Source organism: Myzus persicae, unplaced genomic scaffold (assembly GCF_001856785.1).
Source record: "Myzus persicae strain clone G006 unplaced genomic scaffold, MPER_G0061.0, whole genome shotgun sequence".
Taxonomy (NCBI): domain Eukaryota; kingdom Metazoa; phylum Arthropoda; class Insecta; order Hemiptera; family Aphididae; genus Myzus; species Myzus persicae.
The window spans coordinates 1-22,093 of NW_019104144.1; the positions used below are offsets into that span (position 1 = coordinate 1).

At 35.8% G+C, this 22,093-nt stretch overlaps 1 protein-coding gene across 2 annotated transcripts in view; it reads left to right on the forward strand.

Moving 5' to 3' along the window:
• The first annotated feature begins 451 nt into the window (after nt 1-451).
• The window catches only part of LOC111039193 (neuronal calcium sensor 2), a 42,681-nt gene continuing 21,039 nt past the window's right edge, over nt 452-22,093 (forward strand). Inside the window, exon 1 of one of the 2 annotated variants that reach the window (XM_022322562.1) lies at nt 452-553. In XM_022322562.1, the coding sequence (XP_022178254.1) occupies nt 481-553 (73 nt within the window). In that variant the 5' untranslated portion in view covers nt 452-480. Of the gene's footprint in view, nt 554-6,911; nt 7,661-22,093 lie in introns of those variants that run through there. The other variant, XM_022322563.1, reaches the window with a different exon arrangement.

Sequence of the window (22,093 nt, forward strand, 5' to 3'; positions counted from 1 at the left end):
TAATTTTATTCTACTGCAGCGAGTCTAAGGAACGAGATTGACTCGTTTCTCAAAAAACAAATACTATTAATTATGGACTTAACCACCTAAATTTTTTAGTTATAATTTTTTTCTGTCTTAGTTGTTGTTAATTTCTAATAAACTCCAAAAATGGTACATCTAAAAAAAAATGTCCGTGTTTATTCTCCAATATGTACATATACTATATAATAAGTATCAAACTTTGAGCTTTGATAAAAAAAAAACATAAATTCACGCAATTTACATCCAACATAAATCTGTATGTTATGTGTATAGTATACGATGTGTATAAAATTAATTATTTGATTAAATATAATTTTTTAAATATTTTTTAATATTATTATCATATTATACATAGAATTTTTATGTATTATATTTTAATATGAGAGTACACTTATGAATTCTATAAAAATATTATTTTCTTTTAGAGCAAAGATTGGAGTCCACCAGGACGGTGTAATGAGCAGCCGCGGTTGCTATCTGAAATGCAATTCAACATCACATACGTTGAAAGTTGACAGACGGCCGATGGGTAAGTTATTACTTAAGTACTTCTTACAACATTTCCAATCCAACATTTTATTTTAATTTGCATATAATTATATGTCTTAACTCTTTACAGTTATTCAACTTTTATCGATACAAATGAGATAAATCCCTTCTTTGGTATATCCTGTTTATTCTTTTTCATTTTTCTTTAACACGTGATGTATTTCTAAGTTATACTTGATGTCCTGCTTATTAACTTTTCTATATAAAAAAAAAAAATGAATAAATAAAACGTAGTATGAGCGCAAAAGATACGTTTCTAACGGCACTGCACATTAAAAAACGATTTGTTTATAGAGACAAAATATATTTTCGTAAATCGTACAGTTATTATTTACTATATACAAAATAATGCAAATGAAAGCAGTGGTGGATGTTTAGAAACTTTCCGAGCGTATTGCCAAAATCGAACAGAATTTTTTTTAGGGGGGCGGATATCTGGTCTCAAGGGTGCTCGTGTACATCAATGACCACGTTGTAATGGACATTTCAGACACTAAGTGCGTATATATACGTACATCATTTACCACGTGTATATACACTGCTTGTGTGAGTACGCACACACACACACACACACACACACACACACACACCCACACACACACACACACACACACACATACACACACACACACACACTACTTTACTGGCTCGCGTATTGTTCTGGCCCGGGTTATACATGGCTTCCGTCCAACAATTGTACATATAGCTGAAAGCTCATAACCCGGGCCTGTTTTTTCGGTCAAAGTTAAAATAGCCGTCAACCGCGGATTGCCAGCGGTAGTTTGCACAAAATAAATTTTCGCCGCCCCAGCTCGACGTTATATCATGCGCTTACGGCCTAATGTGCATGTGTATGCATATATATATAGTATATACATACATATAGTTTGTTTTTTTAATTTACCAACCCTAAGTTCCATTAAAACTAGTGACTTTTTGGCGGTCGACTGCGTTTCGAACTACACCCGAAATCGCTGTGTAAACAGTAATATTTTATAATATGCACTTTCGAGAAATACCACTGCGCGTTTATATTATATACCTACCATCCTTCTGGTTGTGTAGTGTTTCATTATGACCTAATAATAATGATAAAGGTACGACTGTCGAGGTGTATAATGTAGGTATATAAGTTTGTGGAATTGTTTAAAATCGTCCATTAAATTATGTGCTTACGCTTAGCGTAGGTATAGAAAGCGTGCCCGCATATTTTTGTATGCATAACAGAATATTATTTATTTAATTAAATACAATGACGAAATTACACATACATAATAGTTATCAATAGCTAATAGGAAATGGCAAACCAAATAAATATCATATCATTTTATTGTTTTAAGTTCAGTGCAGAACATCATCCCTATTTCACAATAATTTTAAGTATAAATAACGCGTACTTGCGGATAGTAACTAGATAACGAGAAACTTGATATTTAATGCAAACGCAGTAAAATAAATATTTTCATTTTATTATATACTCCGTACATATATGATGTAAAATGACATAATATTATAATATATAGGTACCTCAAAGTTCAAACAAATATTTGTCTTTCTTTTTAAACTTCCATTACACACAAAATATATATTATGTTGTGAAATTTCAATGGCTTAAATTTCTGATAACTTTGAATTTCTTTTTATGCCCTTCAGTTTAAAGTTATCCATAGCCGTTTGCATATTTACATAAGTATGTTATTAAAAAAAGTCATATTCTTGAAACTTGTATATCTTATAGCCGTATACAATACATTTATGTAAAAAACACCCTCTGAAGATTTAAATTTAGCCATATAACTGATCAAATTATAAACTATATCTGTAATCTATAGATTCTTTGATGGCTTGATGTGTTTGAATCATAATGTTTATAAAAAAATGTTTGCAAGCACTCATTTTTAATAATATCTTGATAATTTATACGTGTAAACCGCAAACTCAGAATAAATATTCATATGCTTTATTTTATCATTGTTTAAATGTATACAGAATAATTAACCATTATTTTATTCCTAATAATAATTTAATCAAATTTTATTTTTTTTAAATTTTTAAGTGTACTGATGGACCATTTTTTCAAATATTTTGATTTTATGTAACATTTAAGTAGTTTCCTGTGTGGATAAAAACTTTTTTAGCGAGAGCTAACCTTTCTTGCTGTACCTACATTGATAGAAGGAAGATTTTTATACAAATTTGAATATAGAAATTGTAATTTTAAGGAGTAGTTATTGAAATATTCAACTTTGTGTACTGCGGATAATGGATTTGGAAGATATAAGGTCTGTGTTGATTTGAAAATTTAAGTAACTAACATTATTTATCAACATTTTAAAATTTGTAAATATTGTTCATTGATTTATATAATAAATACTAGGTACATAATATATTAGAACGATTTTATATGTTTGTAAAACCATTTTTAATGACTATTATCCTTATAGTATATATACATTTGAATACATCGGAAACTACTCGTTCAAATTTTATTTCATATACTTCAAAATTTAAAAAAAAAGAAGTTTGTATCATAACATGCAGGACACTCCTTGTATTTAATGTTACATGAAAAATGTAAATAAATGAACCTTTTTTCCCTTGTTATCGAGAACCGATTGAGTAACTGATGTTGGTATTGCTAAATAATTAAACCTGATAATACTGTTCTTAAGTATACTTAAAAATTACAAAATCATAATTTGAAAAAATGTATATTAAAAGAAAAATAGGAGTGCAAGGGCATACTTGGTGAATCTCGTATACAATTGATCCAGTGGTTCATAAACAAATTTCCGGCTGTATCTGTACTTTTTATTTTAATTATGCCAACTATAAATAAACATAATATGATTGACCACAGTGCAGTGCTTATTATTGGTACAAATAATAAGAATTTTCAAACTTTAATTCTCAACTGTATACTTAAATATCTACGTTGAATTGTATAATAACCTTAATAAATCGAAATCATGAATTATATTTTTAAAGTTTTTAAAGAATTATAATCATAATAAATTTTTATAATTCAATAATAGTTCTTTTGATTTTTAATTACACTTATATTTCATAATACGCATTACACAGTAACTGCAAAGTGGCTTTTATAATTTTAATACGATTTATAAAGTTATAAATTATTCTGTTATTATATATTTAATAAAACGTTATCTCAATAATTTACTTATACATTTTTAAAAAGTTTTTTTTGATTAAAAATATTAGACATACATTATTAATAATTAAATCAGTACCCATATCTCTAATTATTCAAAAATGTCAATTTGCTAAATGTCATTAATAAAGTTATGAATATGAGAGGGTATTTAATTAAATTGAACCCTTCATGTTAAATTTTAACTTTTCATTTTTAGTTTTATCGTGTGAAAAATATAGTGTTTTTAGAATCTTACCAATTTTTATTGTATGTAGTATGTATAAATAGAAAATAAAAGAGGGAGCAAGGATTCAAAAGAAAAACATATAAATGTACAAGTACAAAATATTGCTGACGTTTTATTAATACACTGCATGGTTGATGTATGAAATATATATAATATATATGTGTGTGTATGTGTATGTGTATGTGTATGTATGTATTTATGAGAGAAAATAGGGCTTACCGTGCAGTTAAGACTGATCCGGCAATTAGGATTTTCTTCTCGTTTTCTTTCGGTTCCCAATACAGTCCCTTGTGGCTATCATTTAAGCTCTGAAATAGGATTTCATCGTATTTGATCAATACATAGATAACCGTATACATGCAAGGCGGTATCAAACTATTCGTATTTTGTAGGCCGTAAGCACTTAGACACTTAAGATACCAAATTGTCAAAACATTCTTATTGGAAAACTATAAACATTTCATCGCTGAAATAAAAGTAATACTAGATGTCTGGATAGAGCTTACGCTGTTATAATCGGGGACCTGATTCCTGGCAAATATGGTCTTAATAGTCGAAGGTTTTCGCATTGTCACTGCGCTTTAAGTGATTAATCTTCTGGGTATATGCGAGTACCTAGCAGAATAGACATTTATACAAACTAATTATTTTGTTGTCTGGCTATCAAAAGTATAAAATAAAAGTGAAATATTCTTAGTATTGTTAAAAATTAAAATATATAATAACAGTACATTAATAATACATTTTTTGACTTTCACTATCTTAATCAATGTATTATGTTTGTTTTGTATACAACAGTAGAAAAATGCGCAGCTGTTGAACTGCAGTGCAAGCCATCATTTCGAACTCTTGGATTTATAATTTAGTTTCTGCCTTTCTAATAAAACAAAATATATTTATACACAATTTTAAATTACTGACAACAGATTTGATTTACTATAGAGTATGAAAACGTATAAAACTATGTTTTTTCGATAATTTGTTTTCTAAATTTTGATTGTTTATGACAAACCGATGATGGACCTCGATATATTTTAAACTATTAATACAATTTGTATGGAATAAAATGAGTACATTTTGAAAGTAAAACGTAATATCACATGATTTGTGTGGGATTATTTCGTTATTTTAATTATACGTGCTTTTCGAAGAATTGGGATCACTGTAATCATATAAATAAATGCATTAAGATTCGACAAATAAATTGAAATAATCTCATGTGCGTGTAACGATGTCGCGTTATTATCTCACTCGGATACAATTCAAAAACGAATGGCAAGCAAATACGGCGGTTCGTATGAAGATCCACACGACTGTGCCGAGAAATAAACAATATACGTAATACTGTCATCATGCCTGCTGCATGTAGGAACGACGAGGCTTTTCGGTTACAATGCCCATATTATTATCATACTACGACTGTTGGAAATTGGAATGCTCCGTTGAAGGGATTTACGCATCACTCCGTATTATCGCGTCTCGTTCTCACAGGTATTAAGTGCGTGTACATCGTGCGAAAACGCTGCACCGGAAGCTGCTCGGTCGACGGCGAAACTCCGGTGGCGCGAGATAACACAAACACACGACGCGTTAATAGTGGGCAAATAAAGACGGCTACGCGTGTATGATAAAATAAGGTTTGGACACTTTAGACCGAGATTCGGCGGAAATCCTTTTTCTCCTCGTCCTCCTCATCCTCGTCCTCGTCCGCTAGCGGCGACCTCCGGTTCGTGTCGTTGTTTCAAAGTTTCTCCGGGTCGTTTAACAATTCCGTTGCTCTTCTGCCGACCCGTCGCGACGCTGTCGGGTCCCGCTACCGTTTTTCAAAACCCGACGACGACGGCCTGTTGCAGTGTACGTTTTCGCGTCACTGTATATAACAACTTGGACGCATATAAGATGCGTTTATACGAGACTACAATTTCGCGTCGGCCGTCCTCTTCCCGACCAACGGTTTTCGGCCGATCTCTGTGCAGGTCGATCGTTGTCTGTCTGTTTGTTTTTTTTTTCATTTCGAACAAAAAAACGACCTATTTATTATGTCATGTCGTCGTAAATACGTGCGCATTTCACACGGCCGATAGCGCCGTGACAGGCCCGGCGGCGGCGGCGTCTGCGGTGGTGGTGGTGGTGGTGGTGGTGTTAATGCAACAACATGTCACACACATCTCCCGACACCGTTTTCCGCTCTCTCGACCGTGTATATATGCGCGGGTGTGTGTGTGTGTGTGTGCGTGCGTGTGTAGGAGCTTATCGAATTAAACTTAACCCTTTTAGAGGCTATAACGAACACCGAGAGTATATTTCACCCCGAGCTCGTGTGGCAGCGGTGCGCGTATTGCCCCCGATGGTATCACATATATATTAATATATATATATATATTAATATATGTGTGTGTGCAGGTTGGGATGGCATATTGTCTGGTTTATACACGTACAGCGTGCGTATAGGTATATACCACACATACCTATAAATTTATACCTATAATCGCTTGGTCGCGCGCGCGAGTGTGTGTGTGTGTGTACGTATATACGGGGAATTTTTTCGGGGGGGGGGGGATGAAAAACGATCACACCCGCGTTGGACCGTACACCTTTATACGGTGTGTGTGTACACGAGATTGTATAATATACAAGAGTAAGCGTACAGGTCCCTCGCGCCTGCGCACTCTTGTGCGTGTGTGCGTGTGCGTCTGTATGAGTGTGAGTTAGTTCGTCTCTCTACCAGGACATAATCGAATTAGCTGTGCCGCCGCCGCCGATATATATTAAAGCAGCTACGATGGTGGTGGTGGCGGCACACACGTACCTCAGCGGCGGCCGCGATGCTGCCAACGGTAGACGGGCGGCGGTCGGCTGCGAAGGGGGCCCGGGTGAGTCGCCGCCGCCGCGCGGAACGCCAGCAACACCCGCGGCGCGGCGCTGGGGCACCACTACCGCCGCCACCACCGCCGCCGCCGCTCGTTCACCCAATGTTGTGTTTATAGTAGTCGGCGCGCGTACCGTAGTGTGTCGTTCGACGCTGTGTTTTAACGTCCGCCACCGTTCCACCGACGAGTGTCGCATTCGCGGCGCGATTTAATAATTATATATATACCATTATAATATATGCCAGATTGTTTTTGATTTCTTTTTTCGGTCTAATCAAAAACGACGAAGAGTCGACTTTTTACGGTCCTATACGTATTTTTTTTTTGTTAATTTTTTTTTTGCCGGGAAAAGTACACCATCGCATCCGTCCGACTCGAGTGCCGCTCGAGGAATAATAAAAGCCTGCAGACTTATTACACGTAAGACGCATACTACGCCGAGCGCGTCTTAGCCGTCGTCGTATCTTTCGCGTGTCACCCACACGCGGTAATATCGACCGGCTGCGGTGATGTGCACGTTGTCGTTACCGCCGTCGCCGTCGCTCGATCAGTCCCCGACCCCGACAACGGCAACGACCGCCGTCGACGCGACAACCGCAGCGCGATCATTATAAGACTGCGGCGGTGTAACGCAGACGCGTCGTATTATTGTTGTACACGTCGCATCGAGAGCCCTCCGATCCAGACGCCAGCCGCCGCGGTATACATATAGACGGACGGACAGCAGGAGGACTGCTGCAGGTTGTCGCACATATAGCGGAAGCAAACGCGGGATCGTCGCCGCCACCGCCGTCGCAGACCGACGACCGTTCGCAGGTGAGAGCGCGAGTGACGCGGGCGCGCGCGAATAATCGGCGGGACGCGGGCGGCGCGGGTGGCGCGATTCACCCGCGCGCGGCATACGATATTATATACACACGTATATAAATTGTACGTGTTTATATATATATATATATATACGCATGTACGTGTGTACGCGTAGTGTATACGTAACGGCGACGTTCGCTCCGCGCGCGCGATTATCGATTGCCGCTCCGATTTCCGGAGAAAAACCCACTGCCGCCCCCCCAAACCGCCACCGCCGCCGCCGCCGCCTCCGCCTCCGCGCGATCCGGGTCTTCGGAGTCTGTGGCGGCGGCGGCGGTTGGGGGGGGGGAGGCGGCGGTCTCGTTATCATAAACGTTATAATATATTATATTCCTTCCTGTGCGTTATTGCATGTGTGTGGCGTTTCGGACCGCGGCCGCCGTTACGACCGTCTATAAAATATATATGTCCGTGTCTAGGGGCAACGGTGGATCGGTTAGCACACATACTGTATATGTACATGAACGATGGGGTTGTGTGTGTGTGTGTGTGTGTGTGTGTGTGTATGAGTGTGGGTAAGGGTGAGTGGTCGAGGGTGTGTGTGTGTATAAGCTCTACCCCCCCCCCTTGTGTGAGCACGTCCGCAGAACCGAATTTCTCATTACGATTTTACACGTATGTTTATACCCTCGCGGTATTTGTATTCCTATTATTGCTAGAACCCCCCCCCCCCCCCCCCAAACGCATAAAGTTATATAAACGCACCTTCCTATATACCCTCACGTAGGTATACAATATTATTACGCGTTTAATTGGTACGTCACAAAGTGTGTGTGTGGGTGGGTGGCATTTTCGTATAAATTCGCGATATTGTTTTGTTTCTTTTCTCGAGTGTAACCCACCGCCGAACGCAAATTTCGCTGAAAACCTAATTATACGACCGTGTTTAAAACGTTAATTAAAAATCGTATTTGTCGTCTCGAACTGTTAAAGACGGTAGTATATATTATACATTATGTAATAAATAATATATTTCCTTTCATTACGAATAACCTTACCGTTTGCACCCTATATGTATTTATATACACATCGTAACGGGTTTTATACTCATGTATATTCGAATATTAAAATTGTTGCATATTGTGTATGATATTATTTTTGTAGAAAAAAATGTTTAGAAAACAATGCAGTGCTCACGACTCTATAATAATATTTCTAATAATAACTGTACGTGTATGAGATAATATGTGCACTACACTACTAGGCTTGATCGGAGAAAACATTAATTATCAGATACAGCTTTTTTTGCTGAACTCTGGGGTGGGGGTGAATTTTTAACGAACCTCGTGTTTTATTAATTGAGATGATGAATGTGTGAAAGTACAACGTTCACATAATGGTTTTAATGTGTTTCTCGTTTTGTTTTTTATACTGTCTCAATGGGGTTGCCAATGTTTGTAATCTTTTTTTTATTAACATTTTATTAAATGTACTCAAACATAAATATTGATCACGTTATGCTATACAGAACCATGCGTAGGTATGAATTTTTTTGGTCTAAAGTAGTTTTTGAATTATTTTATATTTATTAGCTTAATACTGAAAGCTATGGGGTACATTGTTTTGGAGCAGTAAAATATTATCACTTTCAGTTATTTCAATTTTTTATACATATCTGATGGTTAATCGTTAAATTTTTTCTTATATTTTGTGTTTATTATTATTATTGAGTTATTAAAAAAAGTTATTCAAAATTATTACCTATGGGTATCAGCTATTGGATTATGCAGTGGTCACTTTAATAAAGATTAAAACTAAGACTATTATACTCTTGTTTTATCGAACTAGACGAAAATATTAATTCGCAAGATGAAATACAGACACATAAATATTTTTTTTTTAAATAAAGGATACTGATTCCTGTGGTCATTATCTATTATATGCGTGGGTGCGTGTTATTACAAACATTTTAAATTCTAAGCATAGCGTGAAAGCTTACAATATTAACAAGCTTATACCATGAAGACTTTACAATGTTGTTACTTTCAGAAAACAATTAGTTTCGTGTTATTTATCGTTTAATTAAATTTAACGTATATTATTCTACTTTAGGTTATTATGACTCCAATATTATTATACTTATTTGTTTTTCAAACAAATTGTTTTGAGTTTATTATTCAAATTCGTACTTATTTTTAATTAAAACAATGTGATGATGAAGAGGTTTTAAATTTCAAATTATTCTCCTTCGTTGTACATTTCTTATGTTTATTACGGTCACATAATAATGCAAAACTATTTTATCTCGATATTTGCAAACTATTATTTTATCATGCAACAATAATCGCATTGATATATTATATTTAACTACTATTCAATATAGTGACTAAGGTACAACTTAACCAAGAATATGCCATATGACTACATCTATATACTATAGAATGTTGACTTTATTTATATAGTCTATATTTAATTCATATTAAAAAATACAATTTGAAAAAAGTCATTAAACTATGATCGCCTTTTAGTTACCTATGTGGTTTCAGCAACTGTAGTAAGTACCTATAAAGTAAAACCCAATTACTTCTAAGAAAATAACTCGGATCGAGATAATTTTCCCCTCAGTTTTTTAAACTCTTAATTTTGATTTTACTTTCAATTTATCATCATATTTTTGTGCTCAAAATCATTATAATTATTATCATTACCAGCTATGAGTTTTAATATTAAATAAATAATGGATTGGAAATTGGCCGTCATTTGATCATCATAATGACATAATGCCTTTAACGTTCGGTGATCAGAAATTCGTGTTAACGAAAATAGCTGGGAAAAGTTCTGAAACGTCCTAACGCCTTTAAAGTTGGAACAAAGTATGTGCAACAATTACATTGTGTATATGTATTTGGAAAAGTTTGCGAAAAATCATTAATGCAGATTAAAATTACAGAGTAGGACAGATAAGAAACTCGCCAATACTCTGAGGTTGTATCTGTTGCATTGGTTCATGTACGCCCAATTTACTTGATAATATTCCAAGTGCACATAATACGCTTACAAAAAAAAAATAATAATATGTTATAGTAACGTAAAAGGGGTTTATAATAGCTCTCACAATATATTGATCGAATTATAAGTTATGTATATATAGTTATAACGAACCAGTGAAGTAACTGATTAATATATAGGTACACCCGTCATAAAATATAAAAAAAACTCTAGTGAAATTCGATTTGGCTTTTGCTGTAAAATGTAGTGGCGAAATCGACTGGCTCTCTTCTATTTTAATTGAACACACGCCATACCTATAAATTGTTTATTCGACGATCGATTCCCGCGTATAGGTATAGGTACCACCTGTATATACCTACATGAAATGATATACAACACGATGACGGATCATATATCGTATTATATTATTATATTGTTTTGAATAATTAATATATTCCTGTTAGGTTATTATAACCAAGATAACAAAATGAATGAAAACCGGCGGAAAAACAAATATTTGAACTTCGCGACGACGCGTCCCGATAAAATCATCCCCCCGTGACAATATATATTTACACATATACATATATATTATATCCACAGTATATGATATGAAGTATAAACTTTGGCACCCCCGGCGTTGACGTGATCCGTTACGATGAGATAATATTAATTTATTTTTGCGCCGTGAGTTGCGACACTAACGTTTATTTTTAGTCCTAATCAAAACTTAATTTCGTTTGATTAACTTTTGTGTTTTTTGTGTTTTTACATATTTTATAATGTGGGTATTTAAGACACTGCATTTTCGGAGGAAAAAAAATACTAATGATTTTGCGTAATGCATTGGGTAATGAAATAAAATGTATTGAATGTTGTCACTGAAAAACATGCGAGAACCTATAAACCCGAATAAAACTATTTTTGAACTTTTTCGAATTGGATTTTAAACTCCAAAAATACCCGAACACTGAGTAATTATTATTTCCTCTTCACTCCTCCTCCAAAAAAAGGTCTTCTTCTGTATAGGTAAATAATTACAGTATAATCTGATTGATTATGGATGTAGGATTTTCACAATCTTTATGTACTTTTTGTCATCGATATTTAATATTCCATAAGCGCCTGTGAACTATTATATATTGGCTATATATAACACTCTCCAGAGATGGTGTTTATAAACACTAAATAACAGTATTTCGTGTAGGTGTATTATTATTAATTATAATAGCACCTGGCCGGTTGGTTTATGGATTCACGGAACCTTTTCATATTATATTGTCTTCATACATATTTATTGTACATAATTTCTCGCGTCCCGTTTGACATTAATTATTCGTAAACAATAATGAATCGATTAACGTTTTTGTAATTTATAATTTACGATTTTTTTTTGCCGGTCGTTGTTTATGCAATATGATTTCGAATTTAAATAATTATGCATCTCGTTGATATGCGAAAACCGAATGATCCGGGCATTGTTCCTTATAATCATATTATTATTTATATTATTATTATTATTATTGTAATGGAAAATACCCACCCCTTGTGCTAGCGGTTTTTGGACGTGACCGCAATGGGGGGAAAGAAAACGCGATAAAATCTATTCCTCGGATTTAAACTTATATACACATTACATATAATATTATATGCATACATAATGTACACTTGTACGCGTTTTCAGCAAGTTTAATGACGGGGGTTTTTTTTTTAGTCTTGGCGTGGGTGTTATTATTGCGACCGATTTAATATCAGCGTAGATTTATAAAATAACTTTTTTAGCCGTATAATTTTTTTTCCCTCTACGCCCTCGCCGCGATTATTTATCATATATATCTTACGATGCGTTATAATATTTTTTTCTAAACGATCGCGTTTTGATATCACGTCGCTTACTACGCATAATATTATTTATGTGTGTAATACCGCCCCGAGAATTCGTAGATATATATATATATTAAAAATACACATAAGGACGGAAGAAAAATAAATACATAATATTTCATACGATAATATTTTGTTTGGCCGATTTCGTTCGGCGCCCGTCGTGAATTGTTGTGTACGGTGCAAAGGCGTCGCTAGAAAGTTCACTTTCGCCGTTTATATTTTTAAACATCGCATGATCGACTGCCATCTCGTCGAGCACACGTATTTATGCGGTAGTGTGTGCCTATTATTATGTATACATTTGCCACGAGACATTTTAATTTCCCGTTGTCAACAGCCGCGCGCAGGTGTATAATATTGTACACACGAACCGCAGCAATGACAGCTTATTTTTAAATATTTTTTTTTTTTCAAACAGAGCAACACGTTGACGCGCGAGAGGCGTTCACAAATCGTGTGGCTTCAACGCTGTCATTTCGTCCCCCGCCGCAATAATTCCGATGGATTTTTTTAAAAATTTTTTCCACTAGCGCATCGTCAAATGTTGTAGATAATATACGCATACGTACGTATAATAGCGAGTACCTACAGGTAGGTAGGTACTGCATTGTGTCTCGTCAGACTTCCGTCAATCGTCGCTGTCCTGCATATTTGTCGTCCGAAATCGTCCAAAACGACAACTCGTCGAACTCTATTCCACATATTTCCTCACGGCGATATTCACATCGATTCGGACTATGGCGTTATGGCGACGAAATCTCGTACGTCGTTTACGACCCTATATTTATAAATACTCAGCTCCGATTTTTTAATCGCAAAACATTTCGTCGCGTGCTCACCGCGCCGTGATCATAATATATTATGTGTGCAGTGCACATTCATATTATTTTCTTTCGGCTGTCTTACCTCTGGATAATTCTATACGTGTATATGTTCACACGCAGAATGGTTTACTTACCTATAATATTGTCATCTGCCTAAACCAAACAGTGGCGTTATGATATTCTGTGCTCGATCGTTCTGTTTTTCACTGGCCAACGCTCTAAAAATCATAATATATGATAGGCATATATATTATATTTTTATATACAGCCGTATGTATTTCACGGATAATTCGCTGTAAAGTGCGACGACGAAGAGGAGGATGGTATGTATCATTGCTGCTGCAGTGCGGTCGGCCGGACTCAAAGAGATTTCAATTAAATTTCTTCCCACCTCCTACCCTGCAACCCTGCAACACACACGCACGCACACTCCCAAAGTGAGAAGCGAAACCCGATTGATTTCCCGAGCCAAGTGCCAATAACGACCGAAATGCAATTAAAAAAAAAAAAAAAAAAATGTTTTAACTCCACGGTCGGTCGCTACTGTAAGTATAATGCACTTATACAAACACACACATACACACATACACGATCAAACGTTATTATTATTATATCTCCGTCGGCATATACGCGTATGAGCGATTGGACTTGACAAAAGTGCGCGTGTGTATCGATCGATCGGCAGACAGAATTTCGGTCACGTTCGTTGCGAGACGGACTCGAAAACCGTAATAATTCATAACGTATTACAATAATAGCATATATTTATAATAAATCGTCACACGCGAAACTTATATATGTCACGATAGTGCGGCGCGTACAGATGATATTGCGAGTAAGATTTTATTCCGTCACGTTTCACTCGTCGCAGCGCGATCCCCTCATTATATAATATGTTATATACGGTCACTGCAGCTGTTACCAACTGCGACCACGTATACCTAACCCTGTGCGTGCGTTCCTGATACGTATAGTATAATAATAATATGTGCTCAAGAGCCCAAATGTCATCGCGCTCGCCTCTCTTTATCTGTCTGTCCGTCTCCCTCTCTCTTTCTGTATAATATATACATATAACATTTTTATTAATTTAATATTAAAATATGTATGTCAGCTAGGACGGATATTCGTGACCGAAATAATTGTTGCGATGTCATTGTCGCGCCGAGTGTTCCATCCGACGACCTCGCAATAATGTATATTATTACTATATGATCTATATTCGCAGCCGGCTGACTATATACTCGTATACAGCCGCCGATCTGTCATAATATAGAATATATTTTAATATACACTGCACTCTGTATAGTCCGTAATTACTAATTAGTAAATCCTTGAACACGTTTTTCGACAACAAACAAGATCACATATTATTATCACTTGAGTAAACTCGTGGATCAGTCTATTGTTCCCCATCAAACATAATAATCCTTTCGTTCGGCGGCCACAACACAATATATTATTATTATATTTTACGTACACCGCACAGTAACTATTATTATTATTTTTATTTGTCAGCCATTATGTAATATATTATTATAATAGCTAAGGCGCGTCAACCTTTCGTCATGATGTTATTGTATACACTCGCGCGCGTGTAAACAATGACAAAAACCTTTAAAATTAAACAACAATATAAATCCTTCGTGTTTTTAATTAACGGAAAAATTAATGAATACATCTGTTTAGCTTCTGTCGCGTCGCTGTACACTGTCTGCAGGAGTGCCGCGTTGATCACCCGTAACTTTGATTGGGGGGAGGGGGGGTAAGTTTTATATTTAGGATAGGATATTACACCCGCGATCATTATTTCGTGCAGGGACCCGTTGGGACCAATTAAAAAAAATTACATTCTGTTTAATCAATTTTGGTGACTCGTTTAGATCAAATATAATACTGGGTGGTGGCCTTTCTCTCGTTTTAATCAAACTCCCGAGTACCAAAATTTGATTACCTACTTCGATTTTCGAACCATCACTGAATTCAGTGATGAATAACATCATATTATTGCTCGTATTTATGTAATATAATATATTACTAGGTCGGTATGGTATTTTTGAAATTGCTGATTGCACAATGAGTTATGATATTCTCTATAATTCCTATTATGCATATTAAGTTATTATTAAAGTTCATAATATTATTATTATAATAATGTATATACCTATGTATAAATTGTATTATATTATTTTTTTGTATCATACATGAAAAGGTATCTGGTACAGACGGTTAGGTCCCGGTAGGTTATAGTATAGCACGGTTTATATACACACATCAATTAATTGATACTGATATTTTTTTTTATTAATTGTCGATAAATCATAATATATTTGACGCAATTGTGGGGTCATCGGTGGCGTGTGCCTGACGTCTGTATGACGGATATCTAATTAAATTTTACATTCATTCCTAAACATCCTTTGATGTTGGTCGGAATTCCGCGGACAACGTTCGGACTGGCTACCCATCGACTCAAACGTGTACACCGTATGAACAAATATTGTACAGTTACACCGGTTATACATGCACTTTAGTGCAGTTATACGAATGGCATAACTCAAAACTCGATGCGCTTATTATACAATGTAAAATTATATCAAAATGCTTATTGTATTATATGTGTCGCCGTATTCGACACAAATAATGTTATAAACTAACTAAATATAAGTCGACAATATTATGCACGATACTCATATTGATATTGGTGTTATATTTTAAAAATCGTCATATTATTACGAAATTATTATTTAATCGAAGCTTTCCAAACCTAGCCGAGTTATGACGTTTGATTACAATTAATTCTTACTCCTAAATAACGGCAGTAGAAGTATATATAACTGTATATAATATAGTCTTATAACTTATTGTACCTATAATATAGGTCCTTTATATAAGGAACCCGTGAACATTATATTGACAATGACTTTGAGCATCCTACCTTTACGCGGCGCCCGGCGTTCTATCCTCGGGAAACTGATGGAACATGTTGTCAGTCCGGAAATGATCAATATGTTGATTTGATGAAGGGTTGATGGTCTGGGGGGGAGGGAGTTTCCTGCCTCCCCCGCCCGTATCCGGTATTGGGTCATCGCCATTCATTTTCTCCGCGATCGTATCACCGCCGATCTATTATAATCATGCGACGATTTTCTATCGAACCGTTTTCACGTCTGTAATAAGTATAATACCTTTTATAGATACTGCAGAATTGTTATAAAATTTCACCGACCTATCGCCCTGAAATGAAAATTTTGAAGTCGAATTATACCAAAAATAAATATCCAATTTATAATAATTTTTAACCGTATTATATAACGATAAAATTATTACTCGTTGCATATAATTATGTGCCCAACCATTCACAGCATTTACAAAAATATTATAGGTATGTGCAAATGAGTTTCATAATGGCATAATACAATATACGTCTTATAGATAGAGTAGCATGCTCCAATACAGATGTTGGCTTGTATATTTTATATTAATCGTGATAAATTAATACGGCATTTGGCACTTAAAGAATCTGTACAAAAGTAGAAATTGTATTAAACATATATATTTCTTTTAATACTCCAGTACATTTGTTTTATGCAAGAATATTTTGAAAGTTCTATGAAAAAGAAATATACATATATATATATATATATGTTAAAAATGTGAAAGATCGCGTAAATTGGAGAAGCAAGGGGAGACAGTAATATTTTTAAATCCGTGCTCGCGCGTCTTGATATTTATATGAGCCAAGCAAATTTTCAGGGGGATATCAAATTTCAAACATGAATATTCTAATATCTCCCCCCCCCCCTCTAGTTCACATAAAAAGTAAGCCCCGATCGCGTTACCGAGCATAAATCGAGTAAAACGTGAATACTTATACTAATGTACGCGTATCGCAGTTTTTATGTGTTCGTCGTTATATCTATATTCGATTAGACCGATTATAATCTAATTATATGTATTTAATTATATCATAAAGGTTCAATTATTATACGGATTGGCCATTTCTGCCTCAAAAGTGAGACATATAAACTCGGTCGTGTGTATAAATGTATATTGATATTGGTACACGTCGTATACTTAACCGATCGAGACGTCGACGTGACCGGGTTGTTCGATAAAGGATAAACTTAGCGACACTTCACGTTTTGGCAATATGTCTATATATAAACTCCGACGGTCAAATTGCCATTCGTATGACGAAACCGTAATTGTATACAAGACGCTCGATTACACAAACGCGCATATTATCATCTACACGGACTATGCACAGAGTGCTCGTAGGAATTTTGAAAGTCCCGTTTGTGATGTAGTGAAGAATGTACACGTGTATATTATATAGATCACGTCGTATGAAATGACGTTCGCCGATTAAACATAACAGTATACGACACCGCGCATTGGAGGAACTCAAGTCTCCAAACTTTCCACACTCACACTGTATACTTATGTATATATATATAGGACACCGTTACTTCGATCTCTGCACGGTTTATTTATACACCTACGTCGCAACAATAGTTATTTCTTTGTAATGGGTTACAATAAGACGCATGCATCGGTATACTCACGTCGAAAGAGAGAAACTCACGAGTCGGTATGGCCATTGAAATTAGTATACGCATTGTACTGTGCAGAGGTGGGGTGGCGTTAAATCGTCTTGTATATTTTATTATGCCTAATTTAGGCTGTGTATGTCTCCAACTCCAACGCTGCTCTTGTACATTGATCCGTATGGGATTAGGATGTCACTGTTCACCATTATTATTACATGATATATATGATATAATATATTACCTGCAGCTACTTGAGATTCCCCTGCAGAATCACTCGCCGCTTAAAATCGTATGATGTACCTCGCCAAATTTGAAACCTGAAATCATCTCGAAACGTCTCGCGTCCGTACAAACGACGATTATATATAGTATGTATAATTTAATAAACGTTTCTAAAGTGGTTTTATTAATTAAAAATAAATCACTTCCTTTTGTACATATACGTGCGTTAACAATGTGTACTAATAATAATTATGTTTGTTCGTTCGAGTGGATAGTTGCGATTATGAAGTTATTCGGGATCCTTCGATCGTGTACATACGCGCAGCATACAGTTATAGTAGGCGGTGTGTATACATCGCGTTTGCCCGAGAGATTTCCAACGCAAACACAATCGAACAGCATTTCTGTTTAAAGCGTTGCGAAAACAAACTCCGTCGTCGATTTCGTCTATATTTCTTCGCCTCGGCATTTGTGTTTTCCCAGTGTCGGGTTACCCTTTTTACGGTGATATATACTGCCGCAGTGTCCATCGCCGAGACGGAGAGACACTGCTACGACTGTATACATAGACGTTGTATACACTCGAACAACGCCTCTTCTCCGACTTCTTCGCCATCTCTCACCTTGTGTATTTACCGTGGCTTGCATGTCAAAAGTTTTGAAATTCACTGCGCACATAAAGTTTTTTAATCAAACCCAAAACCGTCACATTTTCCATTCCGGAGGCTATATATACCTACTGTTTTACTACCTACGCCATACGCGGCCCGGCGCCGAGCAGATCAAAGTTCTTCAAATAAATAATAAATAAATAAAAGGAACAACGCGCGGGGCCGTATTAAAAATAATAAGTCACTCCGACAGCATCACATTTGAGTTGTCTCGGCAAGATTGATTTGGAGAATTATTATTATTTTTTTTTTCAATTACACTGAAAAAGGGACCGTGCAAGAGAAAACAAATACATCTTATATACGAAATACATTACTTTCCAGAGAAATCGCGTACCTATTAATACTGATTAAACATTTCTTCTGAGAACAAACCCCGCGATAGAACGTAGAGCTGTGCCATGGAATAATACGAAAAATATTACGATTGAGATTGATCGAACGCCCAACTCACATAATACTGTAGTAGCTTTTTTTTCTATCTGCACGATCATATAATATGTAATCAAACGATATTATATCACATGAAAAATAATTATTCGTATTTATTGTTGATTCATTTTCATTTCCAGTACGATGAAAAATATTTTCCGTTCATATGATATCTGCAGTTTTAAATGATATTCGTCGAATTAAAAATTTATATTTTTTTCTCATTTGCTGTCACATATGATATTATCATCAAGTAAGCATACACACATTTGCATAAAATAAAAATAATGTGTCGTATATATTATGAACACGGCAAAAGTAACTGCCCATTTAAAAGCATTTCTAATTTTGTTTTATATTGTTGTATTTATAATAATAAATTATGTATATTATTATACACATAGGTAGGTACATAACGTTTAGCTGTTTCCCTTAAACGCGAATAATACCCTCGGTTTTTAACCGTTATAGTTTTATTTCATTGTGTGCAATAACATAAATGTTTAAATTTACATAAAGAACAATACTCCAGAGAAATGTAACCGCGCCGTGGTGTTCCGTGGTATTTTAACGGAATTTAAAACAATATGAACACGACGCGAGTGGTTGCGTTACGTCAAGAATCGTATAATATTATATATTGCAATAATATATCACAATATATTTTGCAGTTTGCCGGATCGCTCGAATGATGATATTTGTTTCCCTTCGCATCTGCTGTCTGACGTAGGTATATAGAATAATATATACTTGGACAGTTGGATCATACACGTCGTGTTATGTGCTGCGTGTCAAGTCTAAAATTGATATTTTGAGTAATCAAAATGGTCGAGATGTGTACCTGCGCAGGTTACAACCGTGCGCCGCCGTGCGTGTCGGATGAAATTAAGGCTCGACAGTTCTCCTTATTTTTTCAAACGCTTTTTTTTATTTTTTTATAACCATTCCGAACATAATATAACGGCGGCAGGCACGGCTCAAAATGTATAATTATTTTTCCGAGAAGGTAGAGTGCCGGGTATTACACACTCGGAAATTCAAAAATCGTCGTGGATTTATTTTAATGCGGATCCCCGAATTGTCGAGAAGTCGGTAAAAACACGATAAAAATTGCATAATTAATCGCATTTTACCCTTTTACTGTTTAATGTATTCGGAAAACGAAATGGCTTTTACTATAAAATATAAATACCAATCAGAGATGGAAATTAAAACGGTATGCAGCGGCGGCATTCGGTTATAATAATGGATATTATTGTATGGGACACGTTCGCCCGGAGATTGTTTTATTTTAATTAAAGCACTCTCCCGGTGCCCACCGTTTTATTATTTTTTGTTTCTGTCATATCCCTTACGGGAGATAATCCACCGCTTGCGCATTATGATTGTAATAATAATTATTTTTTAATCAAAGCGATTCGCTGCAATAGCGTGCGTATGAAATATTATCGTCGTAATCGATCGAAACACAATCGACCTCGACGTGAAGGTCCATTATAACATTATAATATTATGCACGCAATGTCCCAATCGTAGATGATATCGCGTCGTGTATACATCCAAAGACCACCTCCGAGCTCGCGAAATTACTGCTGAGCTTCTACAATTATATTAGCCCGAATAGACTGTGATGAACATGTATAATATTATGGTATACCTTTGTATAATACACTGCAAGGGACACCTGCGTGTCTTCTTGATTTTTTGCTTTTCGATGTCTTAAATATCATACGACTGTAAGTATAGAATTATATTATACTATATAAATGGGGATAATGAAACAGCTATGGACGAAATGTGTTTGTAATATGTATTCACTACAATTTTTAACATTTGACATGTTATTTCTTCTTTACACACTGCGAGAAAAAGAACATTCGAAAACATTAATTTTTTTATTTTTTTTGTTCTATGGTTATTATGAATAGTAATGGGAAAAAGTAGCAAGTACATAGACAAGATCAAGGCAATCATCTTGGTTCGCTCGTCGGTGCTAGCTATACTACTGTGAGGCACAAATATAATATTGACATTTCATTATGAATGTTGCATGAGATATGAACGCAACAATATCTACATCAATTCGAAAAACGATTCTGTTTAAGAACAGTTAGGGTTTTATAACATTTTCCTAAACGAATGTAGAAACTATTTTCAATCTCGAACAATGATATCGAGCGTTCAGATTTATGTGCACAACGACTGGTGATTAACATCGTATTGTCTGGTGTTCGATATTGAAATCTCGACCCATATATATATTATGCGCAGTGCATACTAAAATAAAAACGACAATTTCGTTAAGAACTTAACGAAATACAGAGCGGCGCACAGCTGGTCGACGTAATATTTTCTACCGTTTTCATTTTCCGGAAAACCGCCGGCCGTAATATATCCTATTATTCATACGGATATAACAGCGTGCAGGCGCTTTGGAATATTTACGACGGCAAGCACATAATATTACACCAACGGGCACACGAGTCACCGTCGGCGGCGGCGGCGGCGGTGAACTTGACGTCGTCGGACTTGTATTATTGAATTATGATTAAACGTGTCAAGTTCGGTTGGGCGCACGAAACTCTCCGTCGTCGTCGTCGTCGTCGTGGCCGATGGTGAAATAATAATTACGATCGCGTGTCGTCCCGTTCGGCAGTCACTTAGTGTGTGTGGCGTGTGCATGTGTGTGCGTGTGTGCGTCTGTGTGTGTAACTAATGGCGCCGCCGCCAGTGACGTGCTCGGCTGATGTCTGCACATTATTGCAATGTGTGTGGGCCGCTGTTTGTGGTGTTTATATTGTACTGACGGCGGAGAAAACGTTATAAATAAATCTGACGATGATTTTGCGGTGGACTCGACCG